The sequence below is a fragment of the Acomys russatus genome, chromosome 14 (genome assembly GCF_903995435.1).
Source record: "Acomys russatus chromosome 14, mAcoRus1.1, whole genome shotgun sequence".
Lineage (NCBI taxonomy): Eukaryota > Metazoa > Chordata > Mammalia > Rodentia > Muridae > Acomys > Acomys russatus.
The window spans coordinates 11,437,948-11,460,121 of NC_067150.1; the positions used below are offsets into that span (position 1 = coordinate 11,437,948).

General features: G+C 41.8%; 1 protein-coding gene across 1 annotated transcript in view; it reads right to left on the minus strand.

The window, feature by feature from the left end:
• Fat3 (FAT atypical cadherin 3) overlaps positions 1–22,174 on the minus strand; it is a 615,276-nt gene that overhangs the window by 88,030 nt on the left and 505,072 nt on the right. The window contains exons 7-9 of the mRNA XM_051155934.1: positions 21,401–21,540; positions 5,984–6,259; positions 3,371–3,581 (exon numbers count right to left, since the gene is read on the minus strand). Coding sequence (XP_051011891.1) covers positions 3,371–3,581; positions 5,984–6,259; positions 21,401–21,540 — 627 coding nt within the window. The remainder of the gene's footprint in view (positions 1–3,370; positions 3,582–5,983; positions 6,260–21,400; positions 21,541–22,174) is intronic.

A 22,174-nucleotide genomic window follows, 5' to 3' on the forward strand; every position in this document is an offset into this window, starting at 1 on the left:
TCTGATATTTTTTAAAAAGCAGAACTTCATTCTGTGGTAAAATTATATCCAATCAATAGTGTCTCAATCCATGGTAAAATCAGTAGCAACAACACTATAGCATGGTATACACACTTGAACTGGGACATAAGAAAGGTTACAGGAGAGTCCCTTCTGCTGGGAATGTATAGGGTGTCCTCATCTTGGACCCATGAGAAAAGAGATGGCTGGGATTGGCATATACCACCATTAACATCTGCCTATGTGTGTAAATATGTCATAACTATAAATATAAAATGAATATATATATCTGTATTCATAATAGTGCTGTATTCTCCATCTTAATCATTAAAAGAGAGCCCTATAGGAATAGTTTCAGAACATCATCACATAGTCACTTGGTTTCAGGTTGTCCCATTGGCAGGATTGGCATGTGGAATTCATGCCATGTTATCAACATAAAATCTTCTTTTGGTTACTTTGATGGCTTTGGTTGGAGAATTCTCCTAAGTTACTGGCTGCTTTGAAATTTCTTCAGCCTACCCATCCCTCTATTCTTTCCCTTTTTTTCTATGCCTTTCCTATGCTGCATGAACACACACAGCCGCAGATGCAGACATAAGAAATGCAAGATGATTACTCCAATCTGTAGTCATTCTAGTCACTCATTTGAGAGGCTTCAGGTAAAATAGAAGAGTAATGATCATCAGAACTGTCCTTGGAACTAGGGATGCGAGGCTCAGTTCCTATGAACTAGAGACATAGGTGCTACTATAGTAGAAACATTTCTGCTAAGTAAGTGGAAGCCCAGCATCCATGTCACCCAATCAGTGGTACTCTCCAAGTGATGCAGTGGTACACAGCTTTGGCCAAAGGAATGCTAATAGATCATGCCTACACTCATTGATGCTATTATCCTACTTCATAGTCTCCATGTAAGCCTTATCTCACTCTACATCAACAGAATTACACAGAAGGAATGAAGTTAAGGCGTAGTTTGGCTCTAGTTGATCTTCATAACCTTGCTGTCCTATCCCTGGGAGCCACATGATGTATATGCCCTTCCAGTGTGCTGTGCTCTCATGCCACGTCCAGGCTGGGACTCCCTGCACTTGTCCTCTTCAGCATACTGACCCTTCCCTTGGAATTGGCTACCCGATTATTACTTTCTTCTACTCATGAATCTTTGGAAATTACTATCTTATTGTTATTGTGACTCCTGTATACTTTTGGCAACATGGCTGAAGCTGTATTTCCCTCACTTATCTGAAAATGATATTTACTGTATCTTAGGATCAAGTGTGTTCTCCACCCCTTGCTGTCTTCTGTTTTGCTGCTTTTGAAGCAACACTAGCACCAAACACCAAACCTGAATTATCCAAGACTCGAAGCTCTGCCTTCTCACTTGCCTTCAGTATTTCAGTCCAAAGTAACAGCTTCAGTTGTGACTTTAGAGACCAAAAAAGATGGGAACTTTATAGCCTCCCAGTAAACAGAATAAAATCTGCCTTATCTGAGGTTTGTAAGACAAGTTCAATAAAACCTAGCATTTTATACAGCCATCCATCACTTGCTTTTGTTTCCATCATCTGGAAAGGAGCTGGCTAGGCTGCTCTATGAGGGCTCAGCAGGCCTGGGGTCCAGCTTTGTGTTTGTGTGTGATGAACAGGCAGACCCAGGTTCTGTGATGGCTCTGGAGGCCTGGAGGTCCAGCTATTTGTGTGTGAGGGACAGGCAGACCCAGGTTCTGTGTGGGCTCTGCAGGCCTGGGGCTGAGCTATGTGTGTGTGAGGGACAGGCAGACTTAGGCTCTGTGAGGCTCTGGAGGCCTGGAGCTCCAGCTATTTGTGTGAGGGACAGGCAGACCCAGGTTCTGTGAAGGCTCAGCAGGCCTGGGGTCCAGCTTTGTGTGTATGTGAGGGACAGGCAGACCCAGGTTCTGTGAGGGCTCTGCCGGCCTTGCAGGCTCAGGGTCGGTGAGGGCTCTACAGGCCTGGGATTGAGCTGTGTGCTTAGAAGGGGCTGACTGATTGTGGCAGGCTCATCACACTTTCATGCATCTATCTTATATAATAAACTGCTTGACACAGAGACAAATGTCCATGAAATGATAAGAATGATGGAAATAAAGCCCCACATCCAGATGTTACAGTGACGTGAGATATGGATGGATAGAGGGAAAGACAAGGCGGAACCCTCTGAAGAATAGCCTAGCACGGACAGGCCGGGTAACGCCAGCTGTGAGGTTCACTATTCGCTTCTTAGTCCTTTTCTGCAAACTAGAGCAATGGGGATTAACTGATACGGTAACCATGGTATTCTCTGTTAACTAAGAGGGAGAAAACAGTTTCTAAATAGGTTTAACTCTTTGGAAACCCCAACAGAAATGCATGGGAAAGCTCTACAGGCAGGTGGCTGTTAGTGAACATCTTTCCTTTTTACTTTTCTTCCATGTGAATGTTAATGCTGACCCATTTATAATATGGGCCCTAATCTAGACAGCATTTTTTTTTTTATACATTTGGTAGAGGGTTTTTAAAAAATAGGTTAGTGGCTTTGCTTTTTCTCAGATTTCTATTCCTAAACTAGTTTCCTAGCATTCCTATTTTAATTCAGCTGCTCACTCAGGCGCTCTACATTTAAGAGAAGGGCAGGAAGCTGTCCCATTGCTGGCGTGGAAAGAGTGTGCGTTTGGCGTTGCATACCACACATGTGCCACAGAACACTTTGGGAATGTGCTGCATGCATATTTAAAAACGACAAACCGAGGAAGGAACTCAGAATGGATAGAGGAGACTTTTTTTTTTTTTTTTTTAGGTTCATGGTCCTTTTCCTTGCTTGGACATTCATCTCTGTCATCAATGTTTTCTCACTATCCATCTTCAAACTATCTATAAATTTCTCTTCAGATGTTAACATCATTTGAAAAACAGTAAAATTTAACCTGAGTACTCTTATTTGTTTATCTGTCTAGTTAAGCAAGCAGTTCAGGCCCCATAGCTACCCACTGCTCTGTTGCTCAGTTTACCTCCAACATAGGAAAGGTGTTTGTGTTTATAGTGGGTGTGATGGATTCCTGAAGTCTGCAGCCCATACATGGTAAGTGAACCCAACTTCGGTTATTTTAGTTTGAATCATTAGTTTGTTGGTTTCTAGGTCCGGGCCTCAGAATTTATTTTCTTTTCCTTTCTTTTTTTTTTTTTTTTTTTTTTTTTTTTCCATTTCAGAAAACTCCAAGATTGAATGCAAGGAAGGAAGCTCTCCTCTTGTTGCCAATATTGAGACAATATTATACACACCATTGCACAAATAGGTTGGTGAGTTTATAGGGTAGGCTGTGCTGCTGAGGGTGGGGTGTCATGCGTTGTGCTGAGGTCTCTGCAGCTCTCACCTGCTTCTATGGAATATATGAGCTCTGCATTTTCCCCTTTGTCTTTGTCCAGAGCTGTCACTTGCAGAACAACTGATCCCAGGGCAGCTGATTCGAACACCGATGCTTCATACAGTGGGTTGGTAAAATAGGGGCTGTGATCATTAGCATCCTCCACGTTCACAATGACCCGGGCCAAGTTTCTTCGGTAAGGAAATTCCTGATCTCTCACCTTTAGGCAAAATATAAGAAGCAGTGGGACTAAATGCTTGAATTGTAAAGAACTCACATGCCTACGTTTGCTAAAAAAACAAAATATAAAAATCCATACAAAGTGTTTGACCCAGTCTTGCACAACTACAAAGCACTAAACAAACATGGGGGAGAGAGAGAGAGAGTGAGAGTGAGAGAGAGAGAGAGAGAGAGAGAGAGAGAGAGAGAGAGAGAGAGAGAGAGCCATCTGAGAGCAGGGCAACATCGTCTCTATTGTTTCACTGGATGCCTGGCCTGTGATGTAATACCTGGGTACCACAAACCCAGACCTCTCATATAGTTTCCACAGCCACTTCCTCTTTGTGTTCTTATGCACTCATGGAATGGTAGATAGAGACTCTTCTAAGGGGTGGGATTAATGAATACAGTATTGTCACTGCCATCCATCCATCCATCCATCCATCCATCCATCCATTCATTCAACTAACATTTGTTGCTATTTATGATGTCAGGTTCCTAGCATAAGTAGAGCAGTTCAGTAATGACCTATACAGTATCTACATTCAAGAAGACTATAGTCTTTCAAATGAGTGATACAAGCAAGCCAAGAGAAAGGTGTAATACCAAGCAGGTAAGTGCCATCATGGACTACACTTAAAAGGCCCTCATAGTGAGTAGGAAGAGTAACCTAATAGCACTCAACTTCCTGGGAGAGGGAACAAGGAGAGAGGAGAAAGAATAACACGATGCCAATGGTGACAAGTGATACTTTATAGGCAAGCAGGGCCCAGACCTGTGAGAGAAACTTGGCCACTTGGAGGATGCATCCATCATAACTTCTAAGACTGAGACTCGGTGTGATTTTTGTCAAATGAAATTGCTTAAGGATTTCAAGATTCCCCTGAACTTCACATGGCAGAAGCCTATGAATAATCTATTCTTTACCCATGTGACGCTAGTATGATTTGATGCATTGTTAATTGAGTTAATACCCTTGGCTTGTTCAGGTTTAGATTGTGTGACTCCAGAGAGATGTGAAGACACCAGACGTATACAGGAGATGCTATCAAGGAGAAAGCATTTTCATGACTAGTAGGAAGGAATGAGCAAACAAGGCTCGGAAGACGGTGGCCTGCAGCAGCCATTTGTTCTAAGCTTCTAGCTACATAAATGATGAATGACAGTGGGTAACCAAACTGAGTTTTTGAATTTTCTGAGGGAAGGATGAGCAGAAATGACTTGAAAAATAATGACAATGTGATTAGTGACCACTGTGAGGCTTTTGTTCCTAAAGCATCATGCAACCATCATCATGGCCAGTGTGCCATGCTGGACTTCTTCCACAGCTTCATTGTCCACGCCCCAAACACAACCCAACGACTGGTAGATTTTTGAACGAACTGAACACTATCCTCAAGAGTGCGAGGACGCTGTCCACCACTGTGCTTGGTGCACAATATGTACCCAAGAGTATCTGTGAATGCGTGAATGAATGAATGGCCATCATGATGTACCAGATAGCCTCTGGGAACTGTCCCTTCTGTCTCCTGGGTATTGAGTGGAGGGCATGGCACTCAAGGTACCTCTTCTTCTAGAAGATTCTCACTGAAGGAGAAAGTTGTTATTCTTGTCAATGACTTGGGAACTCATAGGTTTAGGCATGGCAAACTTAGTCAGTGTGCAAGATTAAATCACTGACAGCCGTCTTGTTCCTCAGTAGTATAATGGGGGGCCCCTGATAGGCAGACCTGTGCATTTCAGCATCCTTCTGGGGTTTATTACAGGGGCAGATTATAGGCCGAAAGAGAACCGGTGATAATTCTGACTCATCTTTCTTAACCACTGTATGGATCAACCAGAAACCGCACTTTAAATGAAAAGCCACTTTGACATAATTTAAAGGAAGTTAAGTTATTTCAGAACCAAGAGTCTCTGAATATTTAATGTATGTTCAATTCTTTTTGGGTCACCATTATCACTAGTAGGCCCAAGGCCAATGCAATCCATAATAAACTGGGTGTCTGAATATTTCCAAGGACCCAGCTTCATATGGGCTGAGAAAATGATAATGAAGGACTAATTGAGGGGCTTTTCTAAACGTTTCCACACAATCTTCTGGCTCTAAACAAAACCCCAGAGTTGAGAACATTGTTGCTTTCCTCTCTAAGCCATCTGTCATCAGCAATTTCCTGAACGGCCAGCATCTGCAGAATAGATCTAATATTTCAGGCTGACAAGAAATATGGAGTTACTATCTTAGAACAGTGGCTTCTTCATTGAAATACAAAGGCAAAACTGAACACAACCTGACAGTGGCTGGGTTTATAGAATTTAAGGGCTCTGGCTTCCTGACGACTGAGGTGTATGCCTTGGCTGGTTGATGGTTCTGTTCAGAAAGAAAAATTATGAGTCTGGTCCTACCATTATGTTGAGGATGTGCTTGTCCTGGGCCTCATGGTCCAGCCTCTCAGCAGTGTAGAGCACGCCTGTACTGGGGTCCATCCGGAACTTCCTCATGCTGACGGCATCAATGCTACTGTGGATGGTGTAGCTCAGCTTGTGCTTCTCGTCTCTGTCTGTGGCCTCAATCTGCAGTATCTCTGTGTCAGGAAGCACGTCCTCAGAAATTGTCACGTCATAATGTGGCTGGGAGAATTCTGGCCCATTATCGTTATTATCCAGCACTTTGATAAATACCTGTAGTTAAAAGAGTACATGGGTGATAAAGATCAGCAACCCATTCATTGCTAATGAAAGAGGTCACCTTTTTAATTTTCTCCCTCTTTGTATACTTAGATCTTAGCTTCTAACTGTAATCTCAACGCAGAGGAAGCTCTCTTATAAAAATATTCAGCTAGTTAGTGGTTGACAGTAAACCGTCAGTTCACATTAGCAGCAGCAGCAGTTATGATCTGATCTATAATCTCATTAATAATTGAACAGGTAAGATAGTCATGAGAGGTGATACTTCTATGGGCTTCTCTGGGGCATGATGTGAAAGATTTCAAGGGGACCTTCGTTTGGAGGTTTCTGTTACCTAAAGTCCTATCATTGTGCCACTTCCTGTGGTGGCCTAACAGGGCAACAGTGCAGGGACTAGTCTTCTCTGCCGACATGAGTGGGTCAGGGATCTCCTAGGAGACAGCCTTCTAGATGTGGCTTTGGGGGGTTTCTAGATGGGTTTAGCTGATGATGGGAGACCTATCTTGAATTTTAGTTTGGTACCAGACTGAGGAGAAAGGAAAGGGAACAAGCTGGCCAGACACCTCACACTGCTGCAGCCATGTATCCAGACACAGTGGACCGCATTATTTACAACAATGAGGGGGGGTCATTAATACAAAGTGGAGGAAGAAATGGAGGTGAGGCAGAGTGAAGGAAGGAGGAGGTGGAGGTGGGTTGGATTGCACTCAGAGATTCTCAGCAGCCATAGCCTCACCCGTACTTGTCCTATATGTGAGGGAAGAATACCCAGAAAGTTGCTCATGTAAGCTACAGTAGGAAGCTACTGTTGTTTCCTCACAAGGCACTGTGATATGGAATTTTCTGGGCAGGTCTTATGTCACTCAGCTCTGACCATGGCTAACCTGCTTTCATCTGTCGTTCTAACCATCCCCACCTGCCCTCCCAGATTGTTCTGAAGCAAATCCCAGGTATTGTATTATTTCAGGATGCATTTCTAAGAGGTAGGAAGCTCCTAGAATAAATACAGATACATTTACCTACAGTAGCACGATTGTCCCCATCTCAAAAACAAAACCCAGTAATTCCTAAATGGTAAATGTCTGATCTATGCTGTTTCTCCACTTATCTTATTTGTAATATAAAAGGTTTGAGTATTGTATTTAACACATCATTTTATATTTTAATTTACAAAATCTCCCTCTGTCTCAGGAAAATCTCAGGATTTTCTCTTCCCCATGGTGACTACTGCTGTGGCACAGACTGAGACACTTCTGCCCAGCCCCCAGTCTGGATTGTGCTTGCAGTGTCCCATAGCCTTTTCTATGTGATAGGGCCTCATATTTGTTATAAACTGGCAGTGTGGCCTAGGAGACATGGTGTGACTCAGGTTCAAGTTCCTTTCCAATTTTCTTTATTTTTACAAACATCCTTCTTGAGTGACACAGTTGCCTCCTCTGAAGATGGACCCTTTCTGGTTTTGTCTCTTACAGGAGGATGCTACCAGTCTTTGGTGATCATTCAAGACTAATCTGTGGGAAAAGTTTAAAATGTGTAATGTTCCGATTCTAGGATCTCTTTCTCGTTTGGAGCTGGGAAAGCTCTGTAGAAGAAACGTTTCAGTCCTTTGGTGACTATTTGAGAGGCAGGGTATTCCTAGTTCTCTCCCTTGTTTCAAAATAAGTTGGTGCTTCCTTAGCTCCACCGAGAGTGGGCAACAATCAATATTTTTAAGTGTGATTATTATGCTCTGTCAAGTTTTGTTCTGCATTTCTTTGTTAGTTAAGGTTTCTTTTTTCTCTTTCTTTCTGGTTTTTCGAGACACGGTTTCTCTGTGTAGCCTCGACTGTCCTGGACTCACTTTGAAGACCAGGCTGGCCTTGAACTCACAGAGATCCGCCTGCCTCTGCCCCCCTGAGTGCTGGGATTACAGGTGTGCCGTGGCCACCCTGCGTTAGTTAAGGTGTTTCTGTTGCCATGACAAAGGCAATGGCCAAAAGCAACTCATCTTACATTTTTGCATCACAACCCAACATCAAAGAAAGTTGAGGAGGGAACTCAAGGTAAGAAGCTGGGGGCAGGCACTGAAGTAGAGACAACGAGGGAGACACTAACCAGCCTGCTTCCTTACCCAACTCGGGACCCTCTGCTCTGCAGTAATACCACCCACAGTGGGCTGCACCCTCTCATATCAATAATTAACCAAGAAAATGCCTGACAGGCATGCCTATAGGTCAACCTTACGGAGCTGTTTTCTCAATTGTGAGTCCCTCTTTCCAAATGAGTCTGGCTTTTGATAAGTTGACATAAAAACTAACCAAACACAATTTCTTTTTCTTTAGTATGGTATTTTTCATTAATTCTCTGAGAATTTCATTTAATGTATTTTGATCATATTCACCCCCAATCTTTCTCCTGAGACCTTCTAGATCTACTTCCTACCTCCTCACTCTCAAACTTCATGGTGCCCACTCCAGCTAAATTTGTGCTTCATATACTCACAGATGCCCTGGGGCCTGGCTGCCAGTGGCCACACCCTGAAACAAACTGACTCTTTCTTCCCAAGAAGCCATCAACTGTTTCTTAAAAATAATTTAATTAATTTATTCAGGTTACAACTCAATTGTTATCTCATCACTTGTATCCTCTCATTCTTCCCTCCATCCCGCTTTCACCCTATTCCCCTCCCCTAGGTCGAAGACTGAAGGGGACATCCTCCCCCACTATATGGTCATAGGCTATCAAGTCTCATCTTGGTAGCCTGCTTGTTCTTTCTTTGAGTGCCATCAGGCCTCCTCACCGAGGGGAAGTGGTCACATATAGGGCACCAGAGTTCATGTTAGATTTAGTCCGCACTCTCCACATAACTGTGGAGAATGTCCTGTCCATTGGTCAGATCAGAGTAGGGGTTCCATCAACTGTTAACAGCTTTTTGGCAGAGGTGGGATCTCATGACCCTCTCTCTAGTCCGTGCTGGAATGTTGTCTTGATCTTGTGTAGGGCAACAACAGCTCCTCTGAATTCACGGGTGCAACTGTCCTGTCATGCCCAGAGGACACTGATTCACTCTAGTCCTCCCCAACCGCTGGCTCTTGCCTCTAGTGAGCCTCATCTTTTGTGATGTCCACTGTGTGTTGGTCAGGGTACGGGCCGATATAGGTGACATTGATGGCTGAGCGCTTCCCTGACAGCATAAGGACAGCAGTAGGGTTTTAGCACAAGAAGAGTAAGCAATCCATTCTTGTTTTGATTGTGTTTGATTCTTCCTTTTATGGGTCTATTTAGTGTGGATCTTTTCTTGGCCAGTAGGGTTGTCTTCAGGTTGGCACTTAATTTTTTCTGATACAATCCTGGTATTCTTAGATCTTTCTCCATTTCTTCCTTTCTCCCCCCTCCCTCGCTTCTTTAATTGACTGAATGACTGATTTTAATGTGCTGGGGACTGTACTTATGCACTTATTGTGCTGTACTGTGCTAGCTAAGTAAGCACTTTGCCATTGAAGTACATTCTGATAATATTGGGACTGGTAATATTTTTTTAGGGCTTTCTTGTACATTTTCTATTCTAGTCTTGTATTACCCACTATTCCAAAAAATATTTGGTGTCTCATTTATTTCTTTTGTCAGAAATGATATTTGGAGATTGCAGTCTAGTATTGGGAATTCTTGTCAGTGGATGGACTTAAATTTTGCTTTTATCCACTGGATAACTTAAAAAAATTAATCAAAATTTCATGAGTTGGCAGATATGTTTCCAATTGTAGTGATTATACTTACGGCATTGTTTCAGCATTTGTTTCTCCTTCCTTTGCTACTGACAATTTTTTTTTATGATCAGTGACAATATCATAATTAGTCACTGTTTGCTTTAAAATATGAATGCAGCGGACTCCGAATCATAAAGCCTGAATTTCTGTTAGAGTTATTCAAACCAAGTTGTGCTTTCTTGTTCCTGAGATTAGTCTCCAAGAGGAAACCCAACTTTGAATGAGATGATTGACACCCATCGCCACACTTCTCCAGAACTGGGTTCACATATAAGATAATTTGCTTCCATTTATTTCCAAATTTTAGAATTTTTTTTTTAAAGGCTACAGAATGATTTATTACCTGAACCAATAAGGGAATCCGGGACTTACTTTAAAGCAGTGCCTTTCTGAACAAAGGAAGCCTAGGTGGGGACTTTGTTATGGAGCCTTGCCAGGCTCACAGAAGACGGCACTAGGGCCAGGCAGATCTGCTAGGATGTCTAGAGTTTATCCCTGAATGTGCCCCATTTGAAAGTCCTTGTTAAAGAAGAAAACATGTCGGCTATGTTTGGTTGCAGGCTTAACTCACATACTTGCTTTTCATCATCTAAGCTTTTGTTTTGTTGTTTTAAAGTCATACAAAAAGTGCATTCAGGGAGGCTTAGCTTTCCAGTGATGGATCACATGACAAAAGATAAGAAGGCGCGGGGAGGATTGTCTGGAAAGAGGGAAAGGGAGAAATAAGAGAAGGTAATGGGTGTGGATATGATCAAAATCTGTTTTATATTTGTTAGAATGTTGAAGAAAAGTTGGAAGAGTTTAAAGACCTTTGGTTTCCCTGCTTTCCTCTTCTCTCCTGCAGATAACTTTTTATTGAAAATATTGCTTCTCATTTGTTTCATCAATACAGTGGTATCATATATATTTTTCCTACCACACTATTTCATTTACTACTAACATTAGAACTTACAATAGACATAAAATGTATAGTGTTCCCAAATGACATAAGAGTCACTTCAGAAGTGTCTGGAGACAGCGTTAGTTGTCACAATTGAAAGGACAGATGTAGGTGATACCCACTGGGTGTAGGGCAGAGCTGTTAGCTCTTCAAGGATTCGTGCCCCTGTGCAGTGTTGAGAACCCTGCCTGATATCCTGAAGGTAAATCCACAGCCATACAGAGATGCTCTTTCAGTGAGCGCCTTAGTCAGTTCAGGTCGCCCTTCCTGGCTCACCTGGCGGCACTCAAAGAAAGAATAAGCAGGCTACCAAGATGAGACTTGATAGCCTATGACCATATAGTGGGGTCCCCCTCGGTCATAGACCTAGGGGAGGGGAATAGGGTGAAAGCAGGAGGGAGGGAGGAATGGGAGGATATAAGTGATGGGATAACAATTGAGTTGTAATCTGAATAAATTAATAAATGTTTAAAAATTAAAAAGATTTTTCTATTATTTGTTCTTACGTAAGAAAAAAATATGTGCCATGCCTATTACTAATTTCTCTGGTATACAGTTGTATCATAGCATTAGGATAGTTTGATGTAAGGAGAAATGTTTCTACAGTTTTTTTTTTTATTTTTTTAAATTAATTTATTCTTGTTACATCTCAATGTTTATCCCATCCCTTGTATCCTCCCATTCCTCCCCCCCCTCCCATTTTCCCATTATTCCTTTCCCCTATGACTGTTCCTGAGGGGGATTACCTCTCCCTGTAGATGCTCATAGGGTATCAAGTCTCTTCTTGGCTACCTGCTGTCCTTCCTCTGAGCGCCACCAGGTCTCCTCCTCCAGGGGACATGGTCAAATGTGAGGCACCAGAGTACGTGAGAAAGTCATATCCCACTCTCCACTCAAGTGTGAAGACTATTCTGACCATTGGCTAGATCTGGGTAGGGGCTTAAAGTTTACCGCCTGTATTGTCCTTGGCTGGTGCCTTAGTTTGAGCAGGACCCCTGGGCCCAAATATGCCTATCATAATGTTCTACTTGTAGGTTTCTAGGACCCTCTGGATCCTTCTACTTTGCCATTCTCCCATGCTTCTCTCATCTAGAGTCCTAATAGGATGTCCTCCCCTCTGTCCCAGTTTCCTGGTAAGTGAAGGCTTTCATGGAACATGCCCCCTTGGGCTAGTATGCAGATATAAGTGAGTATATACCATTTAAGTCTTTCTGCTTCTGGGTTAACTCACTCATTATGATAATTTCTAGCTCAATCCATTTATCCACAAATTTCGGGAATTCCTTGTTTTTAATAGTTTCTACAGTTTTGTGAACTATTCTTATGTTCCAGCCTTCCAAGACTTTATCAATGTGCATTTGCACAACAATATGTGAAAACGACTGTCTCTCCAGCCTTGCCAGCACAGTGTGTGGGAAGAGTTGGAGCTTTTGCCAGCCAGCTAGATGAGAAATGGTACCTCAGTGTTTTCATTTGCATGTCCCTATTAAAAACGAGGAGGGGCGCTGATGCACACACCAGAATCATTTGCCCTTCTTTTTCTGTTAAACTGCTTATGGCAGCTTATTCTCTGTGCGCTGGAAGGTTTCTCTTCCTTCTTTACTTTTGGAGATGCAGTAATATAAATCACACGTTGCACTAAATCCACCATGAGTTTTATTCTGGGTGCAGGTTTCTTTAACATGCTGTACAGAAGTAAACGCACGCAGCTTCTTCTCTACTGTTTCTGAGTGGTGAATGAGATTGACATATTTCCAACATTATCATGATATAGATGAACAAATGTAGCTTTTATAGAGGGTGTGTGTGTGTGTGTGTGTGTGTGTGTGTGTGTGTGTGTGTGTGTGTGTGTTTTCTTTCATTTTCATCTCTGGTACATTTGGAATTTTTTCTGGAATACTATGTGAGGGCACACTCTAGTTTAATTTTTCTCTACATGGCTCTGCAGCTCTGTGTTTCTTTCTATGTTACATTTTTAGGGGTCTGTGGGAAACTAGGGGTGGTCTTACCTTTTCCTTTATAATTCTGACTCAAAGTGCTTTGTCTTGCCTGCTTGCTCTGCCTTTGCAGCACAATTTTACATTGCAGTGGGTGTGGTACCTGCTCTTATCTTATGCCTGACTAACAGAAGAGTCACTAATGATTTTTTCCATTGTAAAACATCTTAGCATTTGACTGCATTCTAGAAAATCTTGAGTTTTTTTCAAATAAATATATCCAGACAAACTACCCTTACAAATAGCTTCAGAGCTGCTTCCCCTGCCTGAGATATGTTTCATCACATTCGTTGCACGGAAATTTTCACTTAGGAGTCCACTAACAGGCACAGACTCTGTCCCCTAGCTTGTACTTGCAAGAAAGGTTGAGCAGTGTGCCAATAGCGTTTAGGATATTGCTTTTACCTTCAATGTATTTGAAAAACATATTGTATTCTTTCAGTGCCAATTCTTTAAAAAGTTCAAATAAACTTAGTCAAGATGCAAAATATTTGTTTTCAGAGTGGCAGTTACATCAACAGATGGAAATGCCTTTCTGGCCAGCAAGCTGCCCTGACCTTCATGAAGGTTCAAAGCTGATGTGAGCTAGAAATGCTTGTCTCTCTCTGCTTGCTTTGTCCTGTGTTCAATCCACAGCCAGAACAAGTGTTCCTCTGTAGAGACCTTCCTTCTCCTAGTCTGCTTTTTATTTCCCACAGTTGGGGCCATTTGTGAGTCCCTGAACTAACAAAGCAAAGTAACTCTCAAAGATGTGTTCAAAATGGTAATTGAAAAGCTTACAAAAACACAGAGGACTCAAGGCAGGAGGAAGCCCAGGCATGGGAAGGATCTCCAGGGCTGGTTTCAACACAAACACATTATGTTCCATGGGCTCCTCTAAGTTAAGTCTCTGGCGGTGCCAAAGCCCTGCTTTACAAAGGCTCATGGTAGAACAGTCCATGGGGGTGAATTGTTGGAGGAGACCAATTAAGTCCTAAATTACTGAAATTTTGTTCTCTCGCTGTCGGCATTTCTAAGCCATATTTAAAACATCTTTTCCAAAAATGCCCCCTTGCAGTCTTCTCAAACGCATGAATTTTATTTTTGAATGTATGAATAGAAAACTTATATCAGAGTTGTTTTCTGTGTAGAAATGTGCATCATATTTGCACATATCTGGTTGCTCAATGGAGGAAAATGCTAAGGGATGTGCCCAAAGTGACAAGAACAGGGTGGATTCAGATCTGGTCTCTGTAGAGCCAGCTGTATATCCATCCACAATGAGGCTCAAGTGCATTTAGGTTACATACACATTCAGAAGGAATTCACATCACATATATGTTAACAAATGTGTGTAAATGTCACATTCTTTGTTACAGAGAACCACTAACAAACCAGATAACTGGCCTGATGATTCCCATCTCAGCAATATTAATCTAGGAATTATTTTGAATAGAAAGTTCCTTGATAGAAAATTGGAATCTAGTTTCAAATTATGAGTTTCTCATAAACTGTCAGGCATAGGACTAGTACTTATAGTGAAAATTTATCATTCTTTGCATTTGTTTTAAACAGAAAGTCTCATGTGGTACTTTATCATATGTAGTTGGGATGCTTTGGGCATTCCTTAACTTAAATATCAAAGGAAGTTGGGCCACTGTTCTTTTTCACGTGTTAGAGGCAAATGACACTAAAGTGCATGTAAGAGAACTCTTGGTAGGAGAAGAGATATTTGCGGAGTCTCCTGGTCTAATGAACATCATTAGAAACAAGCATAACCTGCTTTTCTACCTTTTGAAGTATGTGTGAAAAAAGAAATTGTTCAAGAAAGAAGAAAGCCTTTCAAGGTAAAATCTGTTTTCTAAGTAAGTAGGGTAGTGAGGGACTCCAAACAGTCTTAGTGATGGAAACTATGCAGATGAGGGTCAAGGCTAAGTTTAGGAACTGGCCATAGCTATTTTCACTCCCACTCCAATCAATGCAGGCAAAGCTCAGCTAACAGCACATATAGGGATTGAGACTTTTGGAGGATATGAAAGGAGAGGTTTAATGTCAGGCTTGGTTGTGGATCCCAAAACTACAAGCTCGCTTTTCTGGCTTTAGAAATCCAAAGCATGACTTGAATAAGAAAAGGATATTTTTAAAAAATCACAAAGTCACATATCCAGAGTCCCTGAAGCAAATCAACATAGCTTTTAGATTATTATTTGGCCAATACTATCTCTCTTTTCCTTCTCATATGACAATAAAGGTCACTGCAGTAATTTATAGCTATCAGGTATGCTGTTCCAATTTTAAGTTGAGTACCAGATTGTATTAATAAAGTCTCTGTGTGCTCAGCGTGTGATAGTTCCGAGAACCTTCTCATCTTTCTTCATTTGTACATCAATCTGTGAAGCACGTAGACTCATTTCCCTGAGAAAAAGATTGGGTCTTCGATGGAGCAAGGTGCCTCCCAGGGGAACACACACAGGTCAAGGGCCAATTTGGACTTGCGCCACCTGACTCTGGGTCAATATTTTTCACTATACAAGACACTTTCCCTAATGGATGAAGCTGTATATTTTGTAGATATAAATGTATAGAGGAACGTTCCCTGAATACGATGTGATTTTTGAAAAGGAAGAAGTGGGCTTGCATCTCTTTTCTGTGAGCCCAGGCAGGCCACTTAACTTGTCTGAGCCTCTGTTTCTAATTGGAAATGAATGACAATAATTTCTTATTTAACTTTTCTGAGGTCACAGAGAAATGGAACTTCCTAGTGAGAGTTCGTGAGTCTCACTATGCAAATCTCGAGTTTCATTTATGTATTTGTTTGTCTTTTTATCCACTGTGGCTTTGGTGGAGCCATGTTCTACATTTGTTTACATTTTCTATGAAGACGCAGCAGCTCTGATTGATTTGGCAGACATATTAATATTCATAATGGATCCTTTTTGGAAACATGTGTCCTTAGGGTTAAAGCTATGCTAAGAGGAGGCTGGACCTATGAACAGCTAGGAGATAGCCTGAAGGTTACAGGTGGTGTCATGTTTCCCAGGAGACAGCTTTAAAAGCTGTGCTTCTTTTTTTTTTTTTTTTAATTAATTTATTCTTGTTACATCTCAATGTTTATCCCATCCCTTGTATCCTCCCATTCCTCCCCCTCCCCATTTTCCCATTATTCCCCTCCCCTATGACTGTTCCTGAGAAATGCTCAACCTCCTTAGTCGTCAGGGAAATGCAAATTAAAACAACTCTGAGATTCCATCTTACACCCATCAGAATGGCTAAGATCAAAAATTCAAGCGACACCACATGCTGGCGAGGATGTGGGGAGAGAGGAACACTCCTTCATTGCTGGTGGGAATGCAAACTAGTACAGCCACTTTGGAAATCTATCTGGTGCTATCTCAGAAAAATGGGAATAGGGCTTCCTCAAGACCCAGCTATTCCACTCCTTGGAATATACCCAGAAGATGCTCCAGCACACAACAAGAAAATTTGCTCAACCATGTTCATAGCAGCCTTATTCATAATAGCCAGAACATGGAAACAGCCTAAGTGTCCCTCAGTAGAAGAGTGGAAAAAGCTGTGCTTCTTATCTTCCTGCCTTAGAACAGATTGCCTTTGAGGGTTGGCACAGTGTCGTAGGCTCTAGTATCTGCTGCGTGGGTCTGAGCTCAGGTTCTCCTCAAGCCACTTAATCTTGCTTTGGACTCTTTTCCTTAATAGTAAAATAGAAGTGACAGTAATCAACAAGTTTCATATTTCTGCCACAAAAAGTCATCATCAACTTAGTTAAAATAACTCCTGATATTATTATTATTATTATTATTATTATTATTATTATTATTATTATTATATACTGAAATCAAAGCCAAACTCAAGGGATCGGCATAAATGCATTCCTTTTTGAAGGTGCTTCTTTTTCACTCAGATGCAATATTGTGCCTTCTGGATATAGGACTGGGGTCCCTGTGTCCTTGCTGGCTCCCCAACAGCTTGAGGCCACCTTCATATTCAAATTGTTTCAGATCTTCCCTGCAGTGGATTCTCTGGCACCCCCTTTTCTACCTCTTTCATTCCAGCTGGAGAAAACTGACAGGTAATCCTCTGTTAGTAGATAGGTCCTACCTGCAGACCTTTGACCTTAATTATATCTCTTAAATCCCCGTTTCCATGTACTACATCAAGATTCTAAAGTTTAGAGGGGAGGTAGGGAATCCAAATTCTGCCTGTAATGAGTGTTATTAGGGCTGGCTTTTTGAAAGTTGAGGGGGGTACCCATGTTTAGCTGGCAAAAGCCATTTTAAGTAGCCTATGGTCACCTTTGGTCAAGACTCCATGGGTCTTTAGTAGGATAAAATGTCTGATACTATGGCCTTCAACATGCAATCAGCTATTTCTATAAAGCGTCTTTGCTCTTTTCTAATGCAAATGGTGGGGTCTTGTCTGGGAACCAGGGCTGGGATCCACTTAAATTCCTGTAATCCTACGTATGTTGGGGTAGATAGTGAACCTCTCTGGTGTTTTGTTCTGCTCTTTATGTGCCCCTTGTCCCACTCCCTGGCTACTTCCGAATCCTGCTGCTTCCAATAACCAGGGCTCCTTGTGATTCCTCACCTTTCCTTGAAGCAGACAGTCCAGAGATGATGTCACTCTCTCCTCCTTCCCTTTTAATCCAGACTTCCTAGCTTAGTAGCTCTGAGCTCCTAAGATAACACGGGGTTCACTCCTGTTCTGTGTTGTACTATGAGAGGTGCAGTAACGTCCCTCACCAAACCCCACACAATCAGAAGCCTTTGTCCACCCGGATGAGTGCCTTTTGCACACGTGGGGACACTCTGTTCTCGCATTTTGTTCTTTCAAATCTTTGTAGTGTGAAGTGCACCCGCCCCCTTTACATTCCATTCTACCTAGGCGATCCTCCGAATGCAAGAGATATTTATGTATTATCAGATGCTGTAGCTCTGAGACACAAGAGCCCTGTGAGAGCCGGAAGAACAGGACAAGACTGAAGATGAAGGAAAGGTTTTATAACAACACTGAATCCCAGAGGCTCCGATGTATTTTAGATTTGTGAGGTAAAACACAACATGTTGTTTATGGCTGATGAGAAGGCTGTGTCCCACCATGTTTTATGCTCTCACGTGGACAAAGGAGAGGAAAGTCCCCCAAGGAGTTCTGAACAGGTGGTTTAGAAACTAGAGGGCATTAATCTAGTTACACAGAGAAAGGTATCTGTTTGATGGTAGAATCATTACATTGTCCCGGGTCACGGGTTTGAGCATGTTTTAGCAGTTTCGAAAAGAGGTCTAGACTGCACTGCTTATTTCCCAGACATCCTGTTGCTCAAAAGGACCTGACATGGGTCCAGGGAACTGTTTCTGTCGCCATGTCCAGGGAAGCCTGGGTAAATGCGAAGCATTCTGGGCTCACCAAGGCTGGTGAGCAGAAAGGGGCAACATAGCCAATGGCCTTCTGGTGGCAACAGTTGTGATTAGAACAGATACTACATGCTTTGCTTTGAAAACAGTTCTCGTTTCTTAAGGTCATGACTTGGGTGCTTTCGATAAGAAACATTTCTTGATGCCTATTATTAGCCTTTTTTAATTTGTTCTTGCTAGGGCAACCCCCAAGTCCATTCCAGTTCCCAGACTGCTTACAAATGTTCCAGAGTCACATCTAACTATATATCAGCTTGGGAAAACATGGTCTCCGACAAATGCATTCAAAGACATGCATTTGTACAACTGCATATTATTTTGATGAGTGTATATTAGACATACGGCCTTAAAACTGCATTACTAGCTTAATGTGGTGGTGTGCACTTCAGTTCAACCTACTAAGGGACCTGAGGCCGGAGGACTGTTTAGCTCAGGAGTTTGAGTCTAATATTGGTTCTATAGTGAGACCCTGTCTCAAACATCAAACAATCAAAGCTATAGTACTGTGATCTTAAGCACCTTAGTGCACTGCGTATAGTATGGGCTGAGAAAACATTTATGAAATAAATGCTACTAAATTGTTGCTCATATCAACCTAGTGAAATTCTAAATGTCTTCCTGCTAACCTTTTCATGGCCATTGTTAAGATGAGTGTTTTATACCTCAGAGATCTGGTTACCTTCTAGATAGACCTAGCTGGATATGCAGAATCTATTTCTCTACCATGGATTCTAGATGCATTGAATACTGCTTAATTCAACTGGTTGAAAACCCTAGAGGAAAGTCTGGACATAAATAGGATCCTAGGCTTATTTGTATTTTACTTAAATATGTCTTGGTTTTTTAAGTATCCCAGAAGAGCTGGGGCTGGATATGTTAAGAAACTGCTAATTAAAAAATATCTAATTTAAGTTCATTTAAAATGAATTAGCACTGACAACACAGCAACACTGCACATAGATTGTTTGGCCTCAGTCTTTCAGCATCCTCTTCGACTGTGAAGTTCCCATGAGTCTTAGCCAGAGGGTCTTATTTATGTTTCTAGACTTCAGTTTTGAAAATGCCAAGAAGTGTAGTGGTTTTAGGTAGGGAGAATATATAATGCGTTCTCCCAGTTGGGCCAATTATCAGATTGTATGATTTGTGGGTAATACTTACTTTAGGGTAACGGGTGTAAATGGGCCTCACTAAGGCAAACAGGGTCCTGTGGTCACTTGATAAGCAGGAAGGGGCCAGAGCAAGAACCAGGAACTGTCACACATTGGCTGTCTATCTGTGAGTCATTTCCATTTATAGTTATATTCAGATGGAAAGCAAATGGTCACATGAAATGAACCCAACTGTTCCCTTCAACTTCTACCACTCTCTAATTATAAGGAAACAGTCATCACATATATATATATATATATATATATATATATATATATATATATATACATATATATTCCAGTGTAGCAAAGAGTCCCCTTCTGCTGCCTGTGGATCTAGATGTAGAACTCTCAGCTCCTTCTCCAGCACCATGTCTGCCTGGATGCTGCCATGCTTCCCACCATAATGACAATGGACATTATGTGAAATAGCCCTCCTCCTGCTTCCAAATTTCATGGTTATAGCAGTGTAAATCATATTTAAAATAAATTATTACTTGCTTGCTTCTGGTTTGGCAAAACTTTCTTACTAACTACCAAAATGTGTTGAGAAGAATTCTGAATACCCATCTGGGTTCAGCAGAAAAACAGAGCCCGCATCAATCATTCATGTCTTCTAGGCTTGTGGGAACCACAGAGAGAAGCTGGGAGAAAGAGTGGAGCTGCAGTGCATGCTACATGGGGCTTGGAGTGTGGTTGTGGTGGTTTGAGTGGTTTTGGTCCTCATAAGCTCCTGAGTTTGAATGCTTGGCTCATAGGGCGTGGCACTATTAGGAGGTGTGCCTTTGTTGGAGTAGGTGTGGTCTTGTTAGAGGAGGTGTGTCACTGTGGAGGCGGGGCTTTGAGATCTTAAATGCTCAAGTTCCACCCAGTGTAGGACAGCCTCCCCTTCTGCTGCCTGTGGATCTAGATGTAGCACTCTCAGCTCCCTCTCCAGCACCATGTCTGCCTGGATGCTGCCATGCTTCTCACTGTGATGACAATGGACTAGCCCTCTCAAACTGCAAGCCAGTCCCAATTAAATTTCCTTTATAAGAGTTGCCTCAGTTATGGTGTCTTATCACAACACTAACACCCTAACTAAGACAATGGTGCTGAAAACAAAACACAAACCTTACATTCAAGGTCAATCCACTGTGTTAAGAGCTGGCATTGTGTTAGTCACACTTGGGAAGAAGGTTCTGAGATATCCTGAGTCACAGATAAGTCTAGAAGTTTTCTTCTAATTCCTAATGTCTTTCATATGCACTCAAGAAGCAGAGTAGAAGTTCCTCAACCCCAGCTGCATGGTAGCATCAGTAGGACCTCTGGGGCTGGGGACCAGCTAACTGGGTGTTGGACCTGCTTTTCCCACTCTCTCTGTCAGAGGGTACAATATGCAGCCAGGAGGGGGAACCCATAGCACAGAGGCCACAGTGGATACCCAGGCTCCAGTCTTGTTCTTTATTGAGGCTGTCTGATCTTAGCTGGGTAACTCCTGTCTCAGTATGTAACTGAATATGGGCTCTTTCCATGTCTCTAGCTGAAAGTTTCAGTGACTTGAGAAATGAGGAGGGAAAGATACTTATATTTTGCTAACACCAACAACATGCATGTGATCTTTGCATGTTGAGTGTTGTCAGAGAGAAACCTAAGGTAAGTGACCGGGAAACAAATGCATATAACTCTTCCATACTCAGATAATCACAGTTGTCTTAAAAGAAGCAGCCAGATTCGACAGTATCGCCAATAAATTGAACCCTTTGTCTCAGTTGTTCACTGAAACGATTTTTGAACAAAAGAAGACATTGGACATAATTTATTACTCTCTGGACCCATTGTTTTCATCACTTTCATTTCTATCTTTAGCAGATACACATTTACACATTCTTGTTAGTCAGTAACTTAACATCTCACCTGAGTGACAGCGACATTTGTTCCATCGGTGACTTCCACGCTCATGTTGTAGACCGACCTTTGCTCTGCATCCAAAGGTTTTGCAATGACAATTGTTCCAACACCCTTCTCTGCATCAAAAGAGCTGTCAAAATTCCCCCCTGATGATTTCACAGAAACAACACGAAGTTAGCACATCTGAGAAGGAATTAAGTATACGGAGGCATATATCTTTACAGGGTGCTTTTATAAAGATATGATTTCTGGCAGGTATCCCTATGGCTCAGTTTCATAAATCTTCAATATTTCTAACTTAATTCATATTTCAAAAGCCATCCTCTATAAGCATAACAAATGACAAGAAAGAAAAAACCAGTGCGTTGTAAATAAGAATCTCAACTTAGTGTTGGAGTGGAGGAGCATGAGCTGAGTCCCTAAAACACTTAGACAACTAACAGCCCTTCAGCCCCACTCAGCTGTTATTTGGGGACTTGAGGGATACTTTAGCTTTTCTCTAGTAGACTACATTCTAAGTAAAAACTATTCCAATTACAATGATCACAAATGATTTGAAACTTTTATGTCTGTTTTAGGGTTGCTGGTAAACATCTGACTGGTAGAATTCAGAGTCCTCCAATTAAATGTCAGAAATTAAATTATGAATACAGGAAGATAAGGAAAGAATTTAAAAATGAAAAATTTCTCTGACATTGGGATATTCAGAGAAATACTTTTGGTATCTTGGCAGTGTAAATTAGTTTTCTCTCAAGTGGCTGATGATTTCGCAGAAACAAC